The 25,478-nt window shown below is 35.4% G+C and overlaps 1 protein-coding gene across 1 annotated transcript in view; it reads right to left on the bottom strand.

Moving 5' to 3' along the window:
* Window positions 1-25,478, bottom strand: part of MALRD1 (MAM and LDL receptor class A domain containing 1) — a gene marked incomplete at both ends in the record, with an annotated part of 584,975 nt that overhangs the window by 130,182 nt on the left and 429,315 nt on the right. The window contains one exon of the mRNA XM_082854883.1: window positions 854-1,055. Within this exon, the coding sequence (XP_082711009.1) occupies window positions 854-1,055 (202 nt within the window). The remainder of the gene's footprint in view (window positions 1-853; window positions 1,056-25,478) is intronic.

Below are 25,478 nucleotides of genomic sequence, written 5' to 3'. Positions count from 1 at the left end.
AGAGGGGATGATAAAGTTCAGAATATAACTATGGGAGTTGGTTAATGAGGAAAAATATTTATGAAAGTTACTAGAATTTAAGAGGCCAATGTTTCACACAGTTTGATTCACCTGGAGGTTGAGATTGCCCAGGATTTAGAATCCAGTGGAAAACCATGAGAAAAAGAACCCAGATGTGTGGCTTTAAAAGAGAAGAAAAGTTTGAATAAAGGCTGTAAGAACAGAATTTTGAAAGAGGCATGGAGTAGTCTGAAAGGCAATGACCCTACTCTCTAATGTTGATAACGTGAAGAATTTATAAGAGAGCAAATAGCTACTTACGTGGAAGCATCTTAAACATTAGAAATTCAGATTTCAGTTAAGGGGATGATTTCTAAGAAAAGGAGTTACTGACAAGATTTTTTTTTCTTTATGCAATAGAATCAGAGTTCTAGATTGCAGTGTAGAAACAGAAGGGAAATGGCCCAGGGAAAGGGAAAAGCTAATATGGATGGAAAAGACAGTCTGGAAGATGACAGGTGAACAGAGGAATCTTTACCTCGTGCAGTTGTTGTGAACCTTTGGAAATAAAGAAAGTAGACAATAAAGCTATACTGATGGAACTAAATTTTCTCTGGGTTTCTTAAAGAATTTTAGTCTAAGCTATTCTGCTGCCTAGAGGATATGAAAATTTCATGATAAAGTTTCATGGGGAGAAAAACTTTACCTCCGGCAGTACATACTGTTCTTTCTACAATGTATGAGTAGGACCGGACGTGAAAAGAAGTGCAATGCCTCAGAAATTCCCCATTTTTCTATATTCAGATATTTAAAACAATCCTTGAACATCCCATTTTCTGAAGGGATGGCTTACCTTCAAATCTACATTCTGGGGTAAAGGAGATGTCATCAAGGGCAATAAAGATGTTCTCTTTTCCGCTCAGATCAGCTTCAAATGCCACCTTAAATGGACTGTTACTGGAGAGAGGTACATGTCCATACATCCAACCGGTTCTTTTATTGCCAATCACTGACCACACCAGGATGCTTAGTCCAGATTCCTCAACAGTATACACCTAAAAATGGGGAAGAAAAAGAAACAGAGAAAAATCAACTCTTCATTGTTTGGAAGTTAGAGGCATATGGGCATCTAGGTTGTTGCTGAAAGAATGGAATCTAGCAATGCGACAGCTCAATAATAATACTTTTAATCATCCTTGATGTACAATCTGTTCTATAACATAGTGGGCAAGATCCAGCTTATACTCAGGCAAGGTGTGGTTATAAAGTGAGACTATGGATGTTATATTTCCTTTGGTGAGTTAGACCTTTGTTTAGTTTTGACATATCGATTTCCGTGTACCAAATTAGACATGGCCCCAAACTGTAACTATCTCAAGTATCTAAAAAGCTGGCGGAGGTGTACAACTAGAATTTTTCACCACTTAAAAAAACTTCATCCATCTCGACTAAGGTGTGTTACTGTAGAAAATCCTCATAGTAAATGAATATGAGAGTAAACAAGTCATTTCAGGAACCAATCTGTGGAAAATATTTAACATTTTGACAGACAGAAAATCTATCTGAATTAACTAACGTCAATATTCAGGACTTTTTAAAGTATAAGGACTAACAGATTCAAAAGGAAGAGAAATAGAAATAGAGCTTGTTTTGAAACCAACCACCATGACAAGTTCTGATCTTTTTTTAAACAATAAAAACAATTCAGAACAAAACAAAAACAGACATTTCCTAGCGCTCTTCAAAAAAATCTATTTAAACAACAAAAAATAAAGTTGAAAAGATACTTTCCTACATTTTTTTGCACCAAAATTTTATGATTACCATTTCCTTAGTTGCTATACATATGTATGATATATACATATATATTATACATATATAATGTACTCTTAAGGTACTTCAGCAATCACTTATACAATCCTTTCTTTTACACGGGAAAAATAAGACTCAGAGTAAAGAATACTCATGGATAGTAATTTTCCTCTATCGCAATATTCTTTTTCTTCAATGACATTTCCCTTTACTGAAAAATCTTACTTCCTCACTTTTTTCTTAGTGTCAAAATTTATCTACAGATAATTTATCCTATAAAAATCTATCCAAAATTTATACTATTAGAAGGAGAGGACAATATCACTCATTCTGTTACACATGATATTATACTGACATTCTAGGAGTCTTACCAAAAACCACTAAATAATTCAGACCAGAAATTAAGCATACTGCCAATGTGCACTACTACAAAAAGTCTAAGGTCAAGTCAGAAATCCAACTCTTAATGGACATTAAACATAATACCAAAAATAAATCAAGATGACAGACTAAAAAAAAAAAAAAGAAAAGAAAAACTTGCCTGAAGCTTGGAAACCTGAAAAGTGAGACTTTAACACCAACATTTTGGAAAAGCAGACAGTTCTTAAGTAAAAATTACCTTTCATATTTGATTTCTTGAAAAATAAAATAAGCTAAGATTCAATATGAAAGGAATTCGGGTCAGTTGACTGTTTTCTGTCTCACACATAAGCAAACACTCACTCCAAAGAGTCTTCAGCTCCAAGATTTAGTGAATACTTAGTTTTCAAATTCACACAAATTCTCCCCATTTTTTAAAAGTTAAAAAAATATGTATGAAGCTTCTGACTGACCTTGATAACAGGACAAGGCTACAAAATCAAACTAAGTTGAGCGCTCCTTTTGCATTAACCCTGGATTACATCACAGAGATTTAAAAAGAAATAGCTTTATTTTATTTATTTTATAACTCTTTTTCTGGGAAAATCATCTCAGAAAACCAAATTTCATGAAAATATAACACAACCTTTTCTGGTTTTATCCAAAACTCTAGCATACATGTGTTTTATTTATTAATGTATCATTTTTATTGTTTTAACACTTCCTTTTATTCTCTGCTTTCAGTCTTTTTAATCTTCAATCAATCCTACAGGCTCGTGACAGATTCCCTTTCCTTCCATTCTCCTTTTACTCTACTTCTCAAAACCCCACCATGACATCTCCTGGCCATCCCTCTACCCTCTCATCATGAGCATTAACTCTCCAATATATGTCACCCTATTTTTATCCCATTATTTCATCCTACTACAGTCCAAATTAATTCTGGTTGAGTTTACTAACTCACTACTTAATTTCAACAAAACTTTTTGACAAGTTCATTAGTTGTTTCAATAGTAATATGTATTTATGGAACCACCAGTGTATTAAATTGAACAATTGCATGTCATGTAAAGTGATTTTTGTAGCCACAATGGCCAACGGAAAAACTAGAAGAATCATTTATGGACTCCTTTTAATGCTGGATTTTATTTATGGCCAATGGGCCACGCACTAAAGACTAAAATTATGGTATGTATTTTTTGCCTTTCAACAGAAATAATACTGACTGTCTCCTGAGACTTTTTGTGTGTGTATGTATATGATAATGCTCAGCAAAGTATTTATTTTAAAAAACTTTTAAACAACTATCACTTTTTTTTTTGCGGTACGCGGGCCTCTCACTGTTGTGGCCTCTCCCGTTGCGGAGCACAGGCTCCGGACGCGCAGGCTCAGCGGCCATGGCTCACGGGCCCAGCCGCTAAGCGGCATGTGGGATCCTCCCGGACCGGGGCACGAACCCGTGTCCCCTGCATCGGCAGGTGGACTCTCAACCACTGTGCCACCAGGGAAGCCCTAAACAACTATCACTTTGAAAAATTAAAGTGGCTAATGTCTTCAAAGCTAATTAATTCTAAATTCGTTTGTTTCTAATTTTGTATTTTAATACACAAATTTTACTGAAAAGCAATTCATGTTGCAATAATAACATTATTTGAAATAGCTTTATAAAAATCAACTGGTAGATAAATAATCTGGTTACTTCTTTGATATTCTACATTTTGGTTGAACACTCACCATTAATATAATAATTGTTAACATTATATACTGTAAAACAACCATTGTTACCATGATTTTTATTATAAAAGCAAAATGTATTCAAAAAATATATAAAGATATAATGAAGTTTATGTATTGATATTATAATCAAGTTTATATTATATTCAAAGGTGATATTATAATCCAAGCTTATAATGTAGGGTAGGAAAAACTTAAAGAGAACTTGCTAAATGAAAAACATAGATAGTCAGAATAAAATAATATTATACCATTTAAATACAAATATTATAACATTAACCAGTTAAATTTATGTCAAGGATTTGAGAAAGCAACTCCTCAGCATTTGTTTAGAATGAACATTCCTCTGGAGGAGAACACTCAGCAACAGGTAATAGAAAATATGGGTGATGATGATTAAATTCCAGAAGAATATGGCTCTTAGAGACCAGCTTCCTCAACAATATCCATGTATCTAGGTTGTCCAGATAAAGAATTAAAAGAACTCGACCAGTAGCTTTTCCTAAAGTTCCTCTCCTGCAACTAGTCAGTCTCCAGGTTCCTGAAACACTGAAGGCAGGTCCCAGTGCTGATTTAGAGACTCTGAATGGACACTTTTGGATAATGGAAACATTTATCCATTTCATCACATACTTAGCTCATTAAAGTTAGGGTGTAAAATGCATCAGTGAGAGGAAACCTTGGCTTTACTTGGCCCTCAGTTAACTCTCAGCTGTTCTGCTAGGTGTCTGCTCTTTAATCACTGCTGATAGGGCAAAGCAATGAACTGAACTGCGCTTAATCCTTAGCAGTGCACAATTTCTCATGGTTTCATTTGAAAACACTCAAATTTTATATGAGAGGAGAGAAAATAATCAAAAGTAATGAAAAGGGAAATTTCCCTCAAAAGGGAGTTTATAGGCTTTATATTCATTTAATAAAGGATAGAAATAACAATAATATTGCCCATATTAATAAAATTTAGAACATTCACATATGTTATGTTATATGAACACTGCCACATGTGTAGATGTAGGGTAAGACTATTAACTTCCCTTTACAGATCTGGGGTTAGAAATCTGGGGTAGAGAGAGGTTAAACAATTCATTACATGTGTACAGCACAGACCTCTAGTCTCCAGGACAGCAATGTAAGGAGCTTGAAATTGTTACTCTAGTCTTCATGACAAGAGAAAAGCTGAATAAACTGAAAATCAACAACTCTTCTTAAATTCTTCAGTGAATTAAGGTCACAGAGCAATCATAACTGCTGCCTCCAAAATTGGAGAGAGAGACAGGCAGATGCTGAGAATCACAACTTACTAAAACAGAAACCAAGCGACAGAAACCCCTGTGGGGACCAGTAATGAGGTCGAAAAGCCTAAACTGTAGTTGATGAATTGCTGGAGACTCACTGTGGACAAGTTTGAAAGTTAAAAAATCTTGGGTGGCAGGGGTCAGTGGGGAGGATCTCCAAACTTTTGTGAGTTAGACCTCCAGGAGTCCTATCAGGTCCTCACAGGGAAAAATCACAGAAAAATTTCCCTCAATTTTTTGGCAGGAGGAGGGGAAAATATACCCAGAAATATACCTAGAGCATTCTGTTCTTCTCAGCAAGGCCTACCCGCAAGACAAATTATTTAAAAAGAGCTTAACTGACTAGGTTCATCAGAGCCTAACCGAATTGGGGAAAAGAAAATACCCAACTCCAGCGCCTGGTAGTTTTCCATGCAGGGGGAAATTACCACTTCAGCTCCCTCTAGTCTTCCTGTATTACCTAAGGAGTGAAAAAAGTAAAAATCTGAGGGGAAATTATAAAGAATAAAACCCAGGGGTAGTAAAGGACTCACTAAAAGACTGAGACCAAATTGTAGCCCTACAGAGAGCTTTCTCTCACCCCACAACTTACCAACATATATGTAGGGCTTCTATGTAAAAATACGGGAATTCAACTTAAAGAACAGTACATTGTAGACCTTATTTAGGAAGAAATCTCTCTGGAAACCCAACAGCAGAGGAGACAAAAACAAGGACAAAAGGGAAAATTAGAGCCCTGATCCTACAGCTAGAGCAAACACAGCTTAACCTCTAGCCAGATGAACATAAAACCTCATACTAAAGGCCTAATTTTTACCCAGTATATCATGTTAGGCTGTCAAGGCACAGACTAAGCATCAGAACCAGATTTAGGTATGGTGGAGATGTTGAAATTATCAGACAGGAAATTCAATACAAGTATGATTAATAAGCTAAGGGCTCTAATGGAAAAAGTGGACAACATGGAAGAACAGATGGACAATGTAAGCAGAGAACTGGAAACTCTAAGAAAGAATCAAAAGGAAATGCTAGAAATTAAAAAAAAAACCACTCTAACAGAAATGAAGCATGCTTCTGATGAGCTCATCAACAGACTGGACACAGCAGAGGAAAGAATCAGTGAGCTTGAAAATACATCAATAGACAATTCCAAATGTGAAATGCAAAAAACAAACAAACAAAAGAATGGAACAGACTATCCAAGAATTGTGGAATGGTTATAAAAGGTATAACATGCATAATGTGAATACCAGTAGGAGAAGAAAGAAAGAACAGAAAAAATATTTAAAGTGATAATAAATGATATTTTCCCAAACTTAATGATAGACAACAAACCACGGATCCTGGAAGATCTGAGAACATCAACATGATAAATACCAGCAGTAAAATTTATCTACACTGAGGCACATGATATTCAAACTTCAGAGAATCAAAGGTTAGAGAGAATCTATCTAATGAAAGAAGCCAGGGGGAGAAAACAACTTATAGAGCAGCAAGGATAAGAATGACATCAGACTTCTCTTCAGAAAACATGCCAACAAGAAGACAGTGAAACAAAATATTTAGAGCGACGAAAGAAGACACCAACCTGGAATTCCATATCCAGCAAAATTATCCTTCAAAATAAAGGAGAAAGAAAGATTTTCTCAGACATATAAAAATTGAAATTTTTTGCTAGTAGATCTGTCTTGCAAGTAAAGTTAAAAGAAGTTCCTTAGAGAAAAGAAAAATGATATGGTCAGAAAATCAGATTACATAAAAAAAAAGAAGAGTGTTAGAGAAGGAATAAATAAAGGTAAATAAAATATTTTACTTTTCTTATTATTAATTGATGTAACAGATAATAGTTTAGTCAAAATAATAATAACAAGAATGTATTCAGTGATTTTAGCTTTTGGGCAAGTGAAATGTACGGCAGCACATTATAAGAGAAGGGAGGGAGGAATTGAGAATACTGTGTACTTGCACTACTCATGAAGTGGTATAGTGTTATTTGAAAGTGGACTTGGATTATTAGTAAATGCATGTTGCAAACTCATGGGCAAATAATAAAAAGGCTTTAAAAAGAAGACATGCTAAGAGAAGAGAAAAAAGGACTCATAAAAAATGCTCATTTAAAACAAAGGAAGCAAAAAAGAGTATAAGACACATGCACACAAAAAGAACAAAGTTAACAAATGTAAAACAGTAACAGATATGCTAGGTATTGACTCAACTATCAATAATCACTTTAAATGTCTGTTTTCTAAATATACCAATTAAAAGACAGAGATTGTCAGAGTAGATTAAAAAACAAGACTCAACTATGTATTGTCTATAAGAAACTTAAGTTAAATATAAGGACACGGGTAGATTAGAATTAAGAGGATGGAGAAAGATATACCATGCTAATACTAATGAACAGAAAGCTGGAAAAGCTATATTAATTTGGGGCAAAACAGACTTCGGAGAAAGAAAACTATTATGGATGAAGATGGCATTACACAATGAGAAAGCGGTCAATTCTCTAAGAAGACAACAATCCCGAATGTGTATGCACCCAACAACAGAACATCAAATACTTGAGACAGTACAACTCGAAAAGTGGTACAACCGCAAGGAGAAGTAGATGAATCCACTCTTACAGTTGAAGACTTCAACATCCCTCTATAAGTAACTGACAGAGCGGGAGGCATTAAATCAGTAAGGGCATAGTTGAACTGAATAACATCAATCAACTAGATCTACTTCATTGGTAGACTACGTCATCCAGAAACAGCAGAATACACATTCTTCTCAGACTCATAGGGAACACTCACCAAGATTGAAGACATCTGGGTCATAAAACACACTACAGCAAATTTAAAAGAATAGAATCATATAATGTATCCTTTCAGAACACAGTGGAGTTTAACTAGAAATAAGTAACAGGAAAATAGCTGAAGAAAAAGGCCAAATACTTTTGAGATTATACAACACGCTTCTCAATAAAACACGGGTTAAAGAAGGAGTCACAAGGAAAACTAAAAGTATTTCAAGCCAAATGGAAATGGAAATATAATCAAAGTTTGTGGGATAGTGAAGCCATGTTTACAGGGAAATTTCACAGAATTAAATTCATAAAGTAGAAATTAAGAAAGATCTAAAATCAATAATTTAAACTGGTCCTTGGAAGGGAACAATAAAACTGATAAACTTCTAGCTAGGTTACCTAAGGAAAAAAAGAGAGAAGATACAATTATAAATATCTGAAATGAAAGAGTAGCCATCATCATTGATCCCCTGAAAGAATAATAAAGGGTTATTAATTATTAACAACTCCATGCCCACAAATTTGATAATCTAGATGAAATTGACCAATTCCTTGAAAAGCACATCTATAAAAACTCACACAAGAAAAGCAGATAATGTGAATAGGCCTTTATCTATTAATGAAATTGAATCAATCATTAATAAACATTCCAAAAGAGAAAGCAATAAATCCAGATGGGTTTGATGGTGAATTCTACCAAAATTTTAAGGAAGAAATGGTATCAACTCTCTACAGTTGTATCCAGAAAATAGAAGCAGAGGAAACATTTCCAAATTCATTCTATGAGACCAGCTTTACCCTAATACCAAAATCAGACAAAGAGACTACTGGAAAGGAAAACTATAGGCCAATATCTTCCATGAACATAAATGCAAAAATCCTCTACAAAATATTAGCAAAATGAATCCAAAAATGTATAAATGAATTATACACAACCATGAGGTAGAATTTATTTCAGGTATGTTAAGTTGGCAAACATTAGAAAACTGATTAATGTAATCTATCGTATCAGCAAGCTAAAGAAGAAAAATCATATAATTTTATCAATAGATGCAGAGAAATCATATGACAAATTTTAACATCCATTCATGATAACAACTCTTAAGAAGCTAGGAATAGAGGGGAACTTCCTCAACTTGTAAAGAATATCCTACAAAAACCTATAGCTAATCTCATTCTTATTTTTATGTCACCAGTTTTTATTTTTATTTTTTAATGAAGAACATAGATGTTTTATGTTCTGAGTCCTGTTTTTCATTGTCATCACACATTCATTTACCATTTCATTCATTCAGTTAATAAATATTTATTGAGTTTTGGCTAAGTACCAGGCATTGTTTCACGTACAGCAGAAAAATCTTAGCTCAGTCTTACAGTCTTACCATAGTAGTTAATTTGTACTATCCAACTTAGATACTTATAAGCTTCTTTTTCAATATATTTAAAGTTAAATATATATATTTTCAATATGTGTCTGAAATTGGAGTTCTTTAAATCACTTTTGCCTGTATACGGTGAGAAACTGGAGACTTTCCTGTTCAGGTCAGGAACAAAGAAGGATGTCTGCTTTCACTGCTTCTATTAAACATTGTACTGGAAAACTGACATAATGCAATAAGAGAAGAAAAGGAAATAAGAGGTATACTGATTATAAAGAAATAAAAATGCTTCTGTTTGCAAGTGACATGACTGTCTATGTAGAAAATTTCAAAGATGCAACAACAACGAAAAAACTCCTGAAACTAATAAGCAATTATAGCAAGGTTGTAGGATACAAGGTTAATGTACAAAAGTCAATTATTTTCTTATATTCCAGCAATGAACAGTTGGATTTGAAATTAAAAACATAATACCATTTATATTAGAAATATAAAAATGTAACAATAAAGTACATGGTCTATATGAAGAACACTACAAAACTGATGAAAAAACTATCTAAGTAAATGGATGATATTCCATGAGGAAGACTCAACATTGTCCAGATGTAAGTTCTTCCCTACTTGATGTATAGATTGAATTCAATCCCAGCCAAAATCTCAGCAAGTTATTTCAGGGCTATTGACAAATTCTTTCTAAAGTTTATAAGGAAAGTTAAAATACTTAGAATAGCCAACACAATATTGAAGGAGAAGAACAAAGTCAGAGGAGTGACACTACCTGACTGCAAGACTTTCTACAGAGGTACATTAATTAAGACAGTGTGGTACTGGTGAAAGAATAGACAAATTGATCAAAGGAACTGACTATAGAGCCCAAAACAGACCCACATAAATATGATCAACTGATCTTTGGCAAAGGAACAAAGGCAATTCAATGAGGAAGGTTAGTGTTTTCAACGAATGGTATTAGAACAACTAGATCCACGTGCAAAAAAGTGAATCTAGATTCAGAGCGTCCATGTTTCACCAAAATTAACTCGAAATGGTTCACAGACCTAGATGTCAACTGCAAACTATAAAACATCTAGAAGATAACATAAAAGAAACTATAGGTGATCTTGAGTTTTGCAATGGCTTTTTAGATAGAAAACCAAAATCATGAACCATGAATGAAAAAATTGGTAATTGGACCTCAATGAAATTAAAAGCTTCTGCTCTGTGAAAGACACTGTTATAGGTATGAAAAGATGACCCAGAGATTGGAGAAAATATCTTAAAACACATATCTGATAAAGGATTATTACAAAATATACAAAGTACTTTTAAAGCTCAAAAATAAGAAAACAAACAACCCAATTTAAAAATACACAAAATGTCCAACAGATACCTCACTAAAGAAGCAATACAGGTGGCAAATAGGCATAGGATAAAATGTTCAACGTCATACGTCATCAGAGAAATACAAATTAAAACGATTATAACACATATTAGAATGGCTAAAATCCAAATCACTGAAAATACCAAATTTTCTCAAGGAGCAACTGGAACTCTTTTTCATTGATGGTGGAAATGCAAACTGGTACAGCCACTCTAGAACACAGTCTGGCAGTTTCTCACAAAACTACACACATCCTTACCACATGATTCAGCAATTGCACTCCTTGATATTTACCCAAAGGATTTGAAAACTTATATCCACATAAAACCCTCCATATTAATGTGTATCGCACCTTTATTTATAATTGTCAAAACTTGGAAGCAGCCAACAGGGTTTTCAACAGATGAATAGTTCAACTTTGGTACATCCATACACTGGAATCTTATTCAGTGATAAAAACAGAAGTGAGCTATCAAGCCACAAAAAAGACACGGATAAACGCATATCTCTAAGTGAAAGAAGCCAATCTAAAAGGGCTACAGACTGTATGATTTTAACTATATGAATTTCTGGAAAAGATAAAACTGTGGACACAGTAAAAAATGATCAATGGTTACCAGAAGTGTGGCAGAGGTAGGGAAGGATGAATAGATTGAGCCCAGGGGAATTTTAGGGCAGTGAAACTATTCTGTATGAAACTGTGGGTACACATCATTATACATTTGTGAAAACCCATGGAATGTACAGCATGAAGAGTGAACCTTAATGTAGACTATGGACTTTAGTTAATAATAAAGAGCTAATATTGGCTCATCGACTATAACAAATATACTAGAGGAATGCAACATGTTAATAATAGCGAAAACTTGGAGCTGGGGGTAATGAGAGTGGGTACCGTACACAGGAACAGTCTGGGCATTCAGCTCAATTTTTCTGTAAACCTAAAACTGCTAAAAGAAATAAAGTCGATGAATCTAAAGAATATTTTTAAAAACCCAAAATATTCACAGTAGAGAATGACAGAGCTAGTGTGGAATTTTCCTGATTTGCTTTGATTCGCTCAATTTCCTATTCTGTTGGAAAAAAACAATTGCCTCATCCATTTCAATGCCAATTAAAGCAATTATTCAAATGGTCACTTGGTCTTCTAAACACATTTACTCACCCTCTCTTTCCTCCCTACCCTCTTTCCATCACACTTTCTATTTCCAATTTTGGACATTTAAAAAAGTCAAGTGGCACATCACCTCTAAGCTTGCCAATGTCAACTCCTTTTCCCAACTCCCTCTTTAAGACCAAGCTCCTTTGCCTGATCACAGGCAAGAATTATCAAAGTACCACGTATATTAAGCTATCAAAGGAGGCGCTTAAGAACTCAGTAATAGCAGCTTTCTAGAACTGGGTCTCACAACAAAGGTAATAAAAATGTCCTTCCAATGGTATGAAAGTTTTTTCAAGACCTCTCCCCATTCCCCTTCCTCTGTGTCTTCTTACTCTCTCCTCCCTCCCTGTGCTCTAGCCACAAGACTCCCTTGCCCATCTCCCTAAACCCCATGAACACTCCTGACTTGGGTCTCTGTACTGTTTTTTTCTCTCTGTCTGTTCTCCCACTCCGGGCGCTGTATCTGCATGGCTCACAGCCTCACCTCCTTCAAGCGTTTGCTCTAAGCTTACACCCTTAAAGCGGCTCACTCTGCCCATACCCAGCCCGACCAATCCTCTTACACTGCTTTACTTTGTCACAGAGTCTTGAAAAAAGTACTCAGCTTACTCACTGATCTCATTTCCTGCTGTTTAATGGGAGTTTCCCCATTATGACATAAATTCTACGGGAGCAGGGAGTTGTCTGTTTTGTTTATTTATGTATGCCTTGAACACTGCCAGGTACATAATAGGGGCTCAGTAAACATTTGCTAAAGAATGAAAGAATGAAAAAGCTAAAGATTTAAGAACTTTGGAGTTGGACAGGATCTTGGGGATCATCTAGTCAAAAACTTTACAGGGCCTAGAGACCAAGTAACTCGCTGACCAGTGGTGGAAGCAGAAGTAGCATTCTCATTGTTTCTCACTGCACAAGTTCTACTTTGGCAAATTCATCATTTTATCTGATAAAGAAAACGTATCTACTTATGAAAATCAGGATTATTCAGGTACTGCCGTGAGAGCTAGCAATACCCTAATCGCTATTTCTTACAAATAGTTCCTTGTTCGCACTAAAACATCACCACAATTTTCTTTCTGGGTTAGGCAGTCAGTGAGTTATAAATAAGCTATAGTGTCTTAAAATTTAAAAATACACCATAGGTAAGTGGGAGAATGGATGATTTAAAAAAAAAACAAAAAACCTTAGAACATCAGAATTTGAACTGCAGAACCATCTACATTTCAGCTCTGTCCCTAAAGGCTGAGGAAATAGATCACTCTTTTTTTCTTTGCCTTTCTCATTGGAGATGGGAAAAAGGGAATCCAGTTTGTTCTGTAACATCTCAGAGCAAATTAAGTGAGTTCACTGACATGAAAACCCTGTTCAAACTATAAAGGACCAGCCAAATTGGCTGGTGAATATTTGTGGTAAAAGGAGGAATTTCTGGTCCCTCTATCATATTTAAAAAGCATATAACTTTCCTTCAGGGTTTTACCTCCCTATAAATAAGAAGGCTGAACAGTGTTATGGTCAGGGGCTAGGACCCAGATTCTAATCCTGGCTCTGCCAATACTAACTGGATGTCTTAGGCTAAATTGTGTAACCTTTTCAAGCTTTGACTTCTCTTTTGTTAAATGGAAGAAATATTGATATCTTCCTGATATGTCTGTTATTAGGTTTAAATTAAAATAATGTATATAAAGTATCAAGACTAAATACATTTCCTTTTGATTATTATTTAAGAGCTTGCTATTACATATCATATATCATCCATTCAGAAAAAAAGAGTTAATATAGTAGGATGAGTCATGTTAATAAGAAAGTTAACTAGGCAATTTCACCATAACGAGCTGACACATTCACGGGATTTTAAAAAAAAATGATTTCAGGGCACAATTTCAGATTTTTTACAAATGCGTCACTAGGGTGCTTGTAAACAAGGGGAATGAGAACCAGAGAGCTTTAGAAACTCTGTAAGTTTCTAGTCATTAGCAACTTAGAAAGCTGGGTTCTAGGACATAGGTTTCCAGTTGATTGCCTTTCCTGAACATCATTAGTTTGCAAAAAACATCACTGGCTGTATCAGAAGAAGAAGAGCTGAGAAAAATTACAGCTACTATGCATGTGGAAATTGAAGTGGCTGACTTGTATTTAGCTCTACCACATTAACTTCACATTCTTTGAAAGAGACAGACTATTTAGGAGTAATCAGACATAAAGCACCAACCAAATATTTCTCAATAGTAGAATGACCTGTGTAGCATTCAGTGTTAGCCTGATACCTCCATGTTTTTTCTCCCAACTAATCACTGTACAGACTACCTTCAAAATGCCTTCAAAACATCTTCTCTCAAAATGAAGGAAATTTTAGACTGTAAAACAACAAACAGAAAAAAAAAAAGGGAGTTTACTTTTTTTAGTGTATTCTGCAGAATTGTAAATATTTGGAAAAATGGTTCCTGGTTCTGATGGCTAACTAAAAACATATGTTTACTTATACACCTCAAGAACGTTCCACCGCAAAGACAGGAAAAATACTGAAAGAAATTCACAGAAGCACAGGAAACTTAGGAGCACATCTACCAACATACAAAAACAGTAAGGACTTTCTGGAAGTTTTAAACCAAATGGAAACTGTTGGTTGAAATTACATAAACAAAACTGAGGAACTTGCAAACATCTACAGGTGAAAAAAAGACCAACAAAAAAGTGACTGTTCGCAGTGGAATTCTGGAATAACTCTAAGAGGTGGACAGCATAGAGAAGAAGCTATGCATGTGTCACTAGCTCATAATTAATCAAAGGACTCCATAAAAAGCCAGATCAGTCCATATGTTAGGAGTTACTGATGCAGGCATTCATACCTAGGACACACAGGTGGATAAATACTGCTGGCGTGGGAGATCTGACACGGGAGTTTTCACGAAAGGGCACTGAGACCAAAGAAGTGAGGTGGTGGCCTTGTGACTGCCACAAAGTACTTGTACTTCCCTCGACAAATAAACAAGCCAGCAGTACATCAGAAATGTAAGTCCACTAGAAAATGCATCTCCTTCTTTACACCAGAGCAATAAAACTGGAGATCTTGAATTAGAATGCATATTCACTGCTAGGAAAAGAAAATTTCTTACTTGGTCTGATACAATAAAATACACATGGTAATATTATCCAATCTAGACGCATCCACATATAGGAATAGAAAACCAATAGTAAGTAACCTGACAGTTGAGGAAAATTCTGAAAGACAGGAATTAAATTGAGACCAGTACTGAACACCATGAGAACAACTGCTAATAGGATAAATGGGGAAATATATAAAGAAATGTAATTAATTCCCTTGAGAGATTCAAGTGTCCATCATATCTATAAAATAGAACAAACTAACATGAAAAAGAAGCATTCAGAGTTCTTGGAAATTAACGAAATGATTGCTGAAGTAAAGCCCCCAGAGATGAACGGCATAGCAGAATCGATACAGGTTAAATTTCACAAAGTGAACTGGAAAACTGAACCAAGTGATCCTCCCAAGACCTCAGCGTCAGAGGACCAAGAGATGAAAACTTTGAGAATATATGGTAGGGGATAGCAAGGATAGATCCAGAAGTTTCCACATCAGTCTAATAGATGTCTTTAGAAGGAAATAATTAAATAAATTACAGATGAAAGCCTCCCGGAGGTGAAAAATGATGAGAGCCCATCAAATTCCCAGGAGAATTTATCAACTCCAAGGATTAAAAGAATATTTTACCCACTTCCTGCGAGAAAAGTAGGACATGTGAACATCCTGGAGGAGAAATAATCAGTCAGACAGCTGTCTTCTACATGGCAGATAGACACTGGACATTAGAATACAAGGCAGGAGTGCCTTCTATTACTTAAGGAAAAATAATTTTGAACCTAGAAGTTCATACCCAAACTATCTTTCCAGTATGGATCCATGATATGTTTCTTTCAGCCAATCAGGAACTCAAAAAGCTTACCAGCCATGCACTGTTTCTGAAATACCTATGAAGAAAACATGCTATGGGCTGCATGTGACCCTCCAAAGTTCATATGTTGAACCCTAAACTCCAGTACTTTAAAATGTGACTGTATTTAGAGACAGAGCTTTTAAAGAGGTAATTAAATTAAAAGGAGGCCCTTAAGGTGAACCCTAATCCAATCTTGCTGGTGTCCTCATAAGAAGAGGAAATTTGTACATTGGAGGAGATATTAAAAATGCACCCACGTAGAGGAAAGACCAGGACATGGTGAGAAAGCAAACATCTGCAAGCAAAGGAAAGAGGACTCAGAAAAAATCAAAACTACCGACTCCTCGATCTTGGACCACCAGCTTCCAGAACTGTGAGAAAATAAATGTCTCCTGTTTAAGCTGCCCACTTTGTGATATTTTGTTATGGCAGCCCTGAGCAAACTGATATACATATCAAACAAAAAGAATCCAATATAGCGGACTGCAGAGGAATTAATAAAGAGTAGTGAGCAAAAGTAACTGTAAAACATATAGTCTTACTTGATAATTATATACCGGTGAGGTCTAAGGCATTTTAAAGAATATGACTACCAGGGGAGTAGATGAATTATTTACACCATGAATCTAATGTTCCAACAAATTTTAGTAAGTCATAGAGTTGTTTGGGAGGGTGAGCCAGGTCAGTAAAATTTTGCCAAAGGTCTTCTTTAATTTGAGGGGTGGATAGGTTAGAAGTATGTAATTAATTTTCAATAAAAATGGATAAATATTTTGAATAGATGTACTAAAAATTAAATGTCCACTTTAGAAAAAAGATACAGCAATTAAAACTTACAAACACTGGGAATAAGGAGGAATAAAGGAAATACAATCACTCTAATTAAAGGCAGAGGTAAAGGGGAAGATAATGAAACAAGAAAAAGACTAATAGAAAACACACACGAAAAACGTTTTGTACATATGTGAAAGGACTGAATTGATTTATTAAAGAAAACAGAAGCTCAGATTACGGAAAAAATAATCCAGCCATATGCTGTTTATAACTGAACTAACTCAAGTCAAGAGTCATGGGATTGTTAAAAAATAAAGGGATGAAAAAAAAAATAAATAAAGGGATGAGTAAGATGTTAAGGCATTTATTTTTATTTTTTAATTTTTTTTAACATCTTTATTGGAGTATAATTGCTTTACAATGGTGTGCTAGTTTCTGCTTTATAACAAAGTGAATCAGCTATACATATACATATAACCCCATATCTCCTCCCTCTTGCGTCTCCCTCCCACCCTCCCTATCCCACCCCTCTAGGTGGTCACAAAGCACGGAGCTGATTTCCCTCAGCTATGCGGCTGCTGCCCACTAGCTATCTATTTTACATTTGGTAGTGTATATATGTCCAGGGCATTTATTTTTTAAATGGTAAGAATGTCCATATTATTAACAGACAAAATAAGATTTCAGGAAAATATAAAGGAGGTAATTAATATTGATAAAAGTTATAATTCCTTGAGCACCTATAACTGTCTTGAATCTTCATGCATTCAACCATATGGCTTTGAAATATAAGGGCTGAGACCAATAAGAACAGAAAGACAAACTGAGACTTTATACTGGAGGAACTTAAAATACCTTTTTCCCCTAAATTGACAAATTAAGTAGATAACAGTGAGTAAGGATGTAGAGGATTATGATTTAATTTATCTCTGTGTTTCTATCATCTCTCTGTGCATCTATCTTTGCATCCAATGAAGAAACAATCATTCTTTCATACATCTGTAGAAAGTTTACAAATGCATATATGAACTTAACGTATTATGAAAGCATGTCAAATCAACGGGGAGGACACAGTACTGATGTGGACACAGTGATGTTGGAAAAACGAGCTTCCTATTGGGAAAGAAAATCATGAATTTCTAACTTCTCACCATACATATGCAAAATCAATTATAAGTGGATGAATTAGTTAAATCGAAAAAGTCAAAATTATGAGATAACTTAAAAAAATGAGAATATTTTATTTTATGACAGGACAGGGCTTCCTAAGCAAAGTATTAAGGCCAAAATCTATAAAGAAAATAGAGACTGACAGATTTCACAAAATAAAAATGTAGAAGAAAAGTTGCTTTAACTATGAATCTGTTAAATGTTTTTTTGTTTGTTTGTTCGTTTGTTCGTTTGTTTTTTAAGAAGCAATATTCAGCTGGGACCCAGACTTCTACGCGAAGCTGAGTTCTGGTTCTTTCTCAAGGTGACTTTGCACCCAGCCTGCTTGTAGGCAGGGGTAAGAAATACCTTCTTTTGCAAATTCCCATGTCTCTGTCCTAAAAGGGTAACTTGATTTTAATTTTTAGCAGCATAACTCTTCAACCTGAGGTCACTTTTCTTTTCCTGCTTTTATTATACTCTAAAGGGAAAGTCTAATTTGAAGGTCATATTCGATTAGCTCCTTCTGAGTGTTACCCTTTGCATTTCATGTAGTGCCATCCCAGCCTGATAATTTATACTTTAATAGAAACTTGCAGCAGCATTTTTTTTTTACCATCCTGAGGTTTATATGTCTACTATCTACAATAAAAGATACACAGCACATGTCAGCATCGTTTCCTCTACCTGTCCTATCCAAGTATCTTTGCTGTCAAGGTCTGTGTGCCCACCTTTGCTAAGTTGTTAACATAAGCTCATGATTCTCACTATGTGATGGATGATATGTTGTGTTTGACGCCCTCTCCTCGGTGTTCCTCATCACGTGGTCCTGAGGGTCATGCACACTGCTTGACAAAATGCCTGACACATCAGATACAACCTTACATTTCTTCTCTTCTATTCAATAAGACCTGTCAGATTAAATACAGCACACTGATATAATACAGGGAGAATCTTGAATCTATACTCAAAAAAGGGAGGAAATCACTAAAAAGTACTTGGGTTCATTTTAACTACTGTTCTTGTGTATTACCTGTGTCACATCTTACAAATGACTGCAACACAGCAGTGTGTGAGACACGTTGAGAATTACTGCCTTAGTACATTACTAGCTATGTTTATGCTAAATTAGTATGAAATGCTCAAATGTGGGGTATAATCTCGAGCTTCGACAAGTCTGTTTAGAGGGCAGAAATGTGCTAAGTATGCTCAGTGACTCCTACACACACTTCCAACCTTTTATGCCTGGAGAGATCTGCATATATTATTGTTTCTGCTTTTAAACACTATCGAATGTTGTTCTCAAAAGCTGCCTTTGATAAGCAGTGTACCACCACCTGTGGAAATAATGACCATGAGGTTTAGCATGTGACAGGAATGAGATAGAACCAGTTAGTCTGGGACAGTTAAAATGCATATAAAAAAGGAATAAAATTATTGACCAAATACTGATAGTGCCTCTCAACAACGTTCACAATAACATAACATCATAAAAAATGCATTGTTAAATTAAGCACTAATAATAAAGAAAAGGATTAAACAAAAAAATCTGATGTGTAAATTGTCTGAAGCATATGCCATACAAACCAGTACCTATTTAATTTTGTATATATATTTCTATATGAATACAAGTACATATTCAACTTTTTTAAATATATTTTTTCCTTTTCGAAACTTAACATTTTCCTCCTTTCTCTCTCTCTTTTTTTTTTTTTTTTTTTTTTGCGGTACGCGGGCCTCTCACTGTTGTGGCCTCTCCCGTTGCGGAGCACAGGCTCCGGAGGCGCAGGCTCCGCGGCACGTGGGATCTTCCCGGACCGGGGCATGAACCCGTGTACCCTGCATCGGCAGGCGGACTCTCAACCACTGCGCCACCAGGGAAGCCCCCTGCTTTCTCTTTTTACTCAACATATCACTGGAAGAATCTCTAGAGCACTAGTGATAATTAAGAAATGGGCCAGGTCCTCATCTATGTGGTAACATAACATCTCATGGTAATAACCAGAACCTTTGGGGCAAGTCATTAACACAGGTTACCATCTTGTAAATTATTACTTCATTGCACTAAGTGGTAACCCAGTGCCCTAATTAAATGAATGTGAATCTAAAATGCATTTCCTTTGTTAACTAGAAACTGTTCATACACAATATTTCATTGATTCATTATTTAATTATTTCTGATTATATTATTATATATAGTGATAACGGTAGTTGCTGATTGAGGTATCAGAAGTCCTTTCCAGAATATCTCACAGTACCTGGCCCTCGCTGGTGCACTGTGCCTCTGCACCATCCCCCAGAGGGCCCAAGGTCATCCTGCATTTAAGAAACAAGACTGAATTGAAAGTGAGACTCTTTTCCTTCTCTGCTAAACTTCCCGTTCTGAAGTTCGTGTGCCTGGAAACATCACAGGGAATAAACAGAAGTTCCTCCTGCATTTATCCTAGAAAATGGGCCCCTGAAAGGTCCAACTCTTCTAAAAGGACAGCTATAGTTCTAATGACAAACCCAAGAGGACTCCAAAACTGACCAGAGGAGGCCTGGATCAGTTTGACAAAGAGGATGTAGTCTGGTAGCTCTTATCCGTGGTGAACGGCTCATTCACAAGTTAATCACCAAAAGCAGCAGCACAGAAGGATTAAATGGTTTGTCACACAGGCAATTATAGGAAAAAGAAATACCGAAAGCATCTCCCACACCACCTTACACACACTACACATTTAGGAGGACAATTTAAATAACTGTTACACCAATTTTTTTTTGTTTTTTGCTACATTTGTAATTCAAATCAAATTTATACTGAAAACTACAATATGTAGAACCGGAAATATGCAAAGCACCTTTTAAAGAACCAGATTTCAGTAACTATTGGTAGGAAATAAAAGATGATTTTGAATAATAAAATATGGAAAATAAAATACGCCATAAAAACCCCATCTAGTTCTGAGAGGCAGTAAGCATAGTAATCAAAAGCATATGCTGGAGCCATTTCGTAAATAGCTCTGTGACCTTGAACAAGTTCCTGAAGCTTTCTGTATCTCATTTTCCTCATCTGTTAAAATGTAGGCAATGTCATTACTTGCCTCATGGAAGGTGTGAGGATTAGATCAATCAATACATGTAAACGACTTCAGTGTATAGCATACAGTAACCCTCCGATATTATTCTCGGCTTTTTTCTTTTTTTTTTCTCTGATCTTACTATCTTCCTAAATATCACATTAAAACAAAACAAAGCAGAATTCACAAGCATGCGGCCACCTCAATAATGGCTTCCCGAATGGAATATTTACATGCTAAATTCCATAGGTTTTAGCAGAAATCATGTAGCTCTAAAACTCAACTTTAAAATAAAGACCACTTCAACCTGGTGGCTAACTGTTCTGATATATGAACAATAGCCTTCTAGAAGCCCATTTAGATATATTAACCGATCTGTTAACACTGAAAGAAGTTTTAGGAAATAGTTCGTTTTTTCCCCCCTGAGCAATTAGAAATTTCTATAAATTACAAAAAGTATTAATTATAAAAGTTCACTTCCTTTTTGTATCTTTAAAAAATGAGTCTGGAGTAATCAAAGGATATTAGTCATTTGCAGAGACATTCTCTTGTCCTGTGTCAAACTTTACCTCTTTCCATAGATATTAAATAACTCACCTGAGCTAGCATTAAATATCAGAACAAGCCAGAAGCTAGAAAGATGAACTACTGAAACTAAATAATCTCATGGGAAATTAATTGGGTTTCACTTAGGGTTCTTTTGGCAATGTGAATCAGAAAGAGACCAGAACCATTTTAAAGAGTGCTTTTAATTTAATAGGTAGGTAGGTAATTGAAAGACAGAAAGAAACTCACCTAGAAAATAAAGTATGTATTAGCATTGTTCCATAATTTGTGAGCCTGTGAATCAAGGGATACTGATGCCTGTATAGATATCTTATTATTCTGAATATTATTCATTCACTATCCTGAATATTATTCACTTATTATACTACCAGGCTTTCCAGTTCCCATAAAACATTTCCTCCATCATGCAGCACTCTACTTTACAGGCTGGGATAAAACTGAATTGTTTGGCTTTTTACCCTGAAAAGTAATAGGGACGTCATAATTGAATTTCACTTTGATCTCATCAACTGTATGTCTTCTTTGACTGCCCTAGCTTTATATGATGTCCTTCACTAATACACTAATACAATTAAAGTGTGCTTTATTTAGAAAATAATCTTAATATGCCAGTGAAGATCTAAGTCATGTTCATTATTTGTAGCAATTGTTTTCCAGTTTATCCTTATACTCCACTTTAAACCAAGCTATATCTTCTCTGCCGGAGACCCCTGGAAATCATCTTCTAACTTGTCTCCCTGTTTCACTTCCACTTTCTGGCCTCCTCTTACCCCCAGGTCCTGTCCTTTTCCCCCTCAGCAGCCAGATAGATCTTCTAAATTTTCAAATGAGGTGTTATTATCCCTCGATTTTAAACTCTCTGCTATGGACTTAATGAGTCTCCTCAAATTCATATGTTGAAGCCCTCATTCCCAATGTTTTGGTTTTGGGAGGTAGGGTCTTTGGGAGGTTATTAGCTCATGAGGGTGAGGTCCCTGTGAATGAGATTAGTGTCCTTATAAGAAGAGACACAGAGAGATGATCTCCTTCTGACAGGTGGGCACACAGTGAAAAGTCAGGGAGAGGGTTCACAACAGGATCCAAATTGGCCCATACCTTGATCTTGAACTCCTCAACCTCCAGAACTGTGAGACGTAAACTTCTGTTGTTTGAGCGACCTAGTCCATGTTAATTTGTTATAGCAGGCTAAGCTAAGAGACTCTCCAATGACTTCCCATGATTCTTCCAATAAAATCTAATCTCTTTACCATCCTTACAAAGCCCCGAAGGAGCTGGTTCCTACCTATCTCTTAGCGTCTCTCGCTCTCTTGCTTATTTTGTGCCAGCTGTACTGGCCTTCAGATACCTCCCACTTTTGAGCTTTTCCATTAGCTTGTTTCCTCTGCCTAGAACATTCTTACTTCAGTTATTCACAAGAATGGATCTTTCTGGTTTTTCAAATCTAAATTCAAACTTCGTATTTTTCAGAGAGACTTTCTTACCATTCAATATAAAATAACTCTCTCAGCAGACCATGAGTAATTATTTATAACAGAAAACAGTTTACTTTGCTCCAGAGTATTGTATCACAAATTGAAGTTTTCCTATTTGTGTTTCTTAAATTTGTTTTCTGTCCCCCCTACTAAACAGTAAGTTTTTAATAAGTTAATGTAAGGAGGACAAGTTTAAACTGAATGAAGCTCACTCAAAATTCTTCATTGTTTTATCAGTTAATGTCTTCAAAAGATTTGTGTTTTCATTGGGGTGGGCACTTAGACAGGGCTGAGTTAGAAAATATAAACTAACATATTTCAAATAGAGGACCTTTAATATAGGGAATGGGTACCATGTTTATGGAAGATATGAGAAACTACCAAGGAAATTATGAGGCAACCTCTAGATTAGTATGTACAGGAAGATGCCTCCAACCCGAAAACTAGAGGGTCAAAGGGAGGGAGTAGTGAAGCTAAGTTGCTGAAAGAAGATGGCATTTGGCAGGCATCCTTGGTGGGAGCCAGAGCCAGGGAAGCAGGGACTCTCTAGGGGAACTGAGTCACAGATGAGATGCAGCAGAAACTCAGCCAGAGAGACAGAGACAGAGACAGAGAGAGAGACAGAGAGACAGAGAGAAGGAGAGGGAGAGAGACAGAGAGAGGAGGAAGGCTTGTCTCCTCTTCCTGCCCTCAGATCTTTGGCCAGTACCTTCCGTTGGCCAAACTTATTCAGGAATGCAGACAGCAAAGGACTCGGGAAAGTGTAGCTCTCTGGGATACAGAACAGAGCACAGAAGGGCAAGGAATACATAGCACTTAATACAATTTCATAAAATTTGTGCTGACAAGAAAGCATTCTCTCACAATCTGCAATTTGAAATCTCTTTTAGGAATACCTTGTTATTTTTATGGCCTCATAGATGCTCTATCATGAAACTTCACTGTAGGTATTTTCTTTGTCATATCCTTTCTAAAGGATTTATGTAATCAGTGTAAGAAATAGTTTCAGATTAGCACCGTTATAATCTACCATATGCTCCAGAATTGTATTTGCTATTTATTAACTCAAGAAGTCACCTATTTATGGCATATCCTAGAGCAGTGTGTTTCAACCTTTTCAAACATGAAGACCCTTTAGAAATATATATTTTTCTCATTAGAAAGGTAATACATGTTTAATGTAGAAAAATTATAAAATAAATAAGAGTAAAAGTAATGAAAAAAATCTTTTCATTTCACCATCTAGAGGTAATTACTTTTACCATTTTAGTGTCTATCCTTCCATATATTTTTCATATATATATATATATATATACACACACACACACACAGATACAGATACTTATTAAATTGATATACAGATATAGATATTCATATGTTAACATATACAAAAGTAGATATATTTTTATATGGCATTTTAAAATACATATTTGTTAATTTGGTTACTTTGGTTATTAATTAATCATAAATACTTCTCTTTATCACTAATTATTCATTCGTAGAATTAATTTCTCCATAGTATTTCATTGTAAGAGTGAATGTACTATTTCACCAATTCTTAATATTTGACATACAGGTGGTTTCAAATATTTCCTACTATAAACAACAGTGAGATGAAGAACCTTATAAATAAAACATCATGCATATCTATCTTTATTTATAAATATTTATAGATGTAGAATGTTTTGGTAGGTAGTATAAAAATTATAAAGCTTTTAATTTCCAAAATGCTCTTTATAATTGCATATTGATAGCAATGACTATCTATTTCTCCACATCCATGCCCTCAGTGGACATTATCATTTATTTTATTCTTTAAAAATTTCTTTTTAATATGAAAAAGAGGAGGTTCTTCCTCACCACAAATCCAGATAATATTAGTTGGACTTCTGGTTAATTTAGAAAATACATGCACAAAGTTGGGTTCTCAGACCTTTTGTAAGAAGCTATCTGTCCATCAGACTTGCCAACGCTGTAACTACAGGTTCTTTCAAATGCAACACATCAGTTGAAAAACCCCACCGTAGAAAATGTTGTAAAATGTGACACCGTTATACCCAAATTAGAGATTAAAAGAAAGAATAAACTTGCATGTGAGCAAACAGCATGTTGCTGGAAAGCCTTGATTTAAAGGGTAAGAAGAATGGGTTTCCACTTAATTGATTCACTCACATATAAAAATACGGCACACTCGGGAAGTTTTTCAGGTTGGGAATAATTCAAGATTAAAAGCAATAGTTGAGAAAGAGACCTGCCACAGGAACTGTGATCAGTCAGAGACATAAGGATACATTATGAAAACAGTTTCTCCTTGGGTGCCTGTCATAGTTAGGAATTTTTCAATAGCAAGTAACAAATAGAATTTTACTGGCTCAGGTAAAGCAGGCTCCAGGATTTAAACAAAACAGGCACAATTCTGTTTCCTCCTTTGTTTTTTTAGTCCTATGTCCCTCTGTGTGCTAGCTTCTTTCTCACACAATCTCTCTCCCCATATTGGGAAAGGTGGCTTTCAATAGCCCCAGATTTAGCCTACTTCCTTGTGACTTGCCACACAGAAGAAAGAGAAAGCCTCTTATAAACATTGCATCAAATA

This window comes from Leucopleurus acutus (genome assembly GCF_964270905.1).
Source record: "Leucopleurus acutus genome assembly, chromosome: 1".
Lineage (NCBI taxonomy): Eukaryota > Metazoa > Chordata > Mammalia > Artiodactyla > Delphinidae > Leucopleurus > Leucopleurus acutus.
The sequence above is the reverse complement of the archived record's forward strand: the minus strand, read 5'-3'. Positions and strand labels throughout refer to the sequence as shown.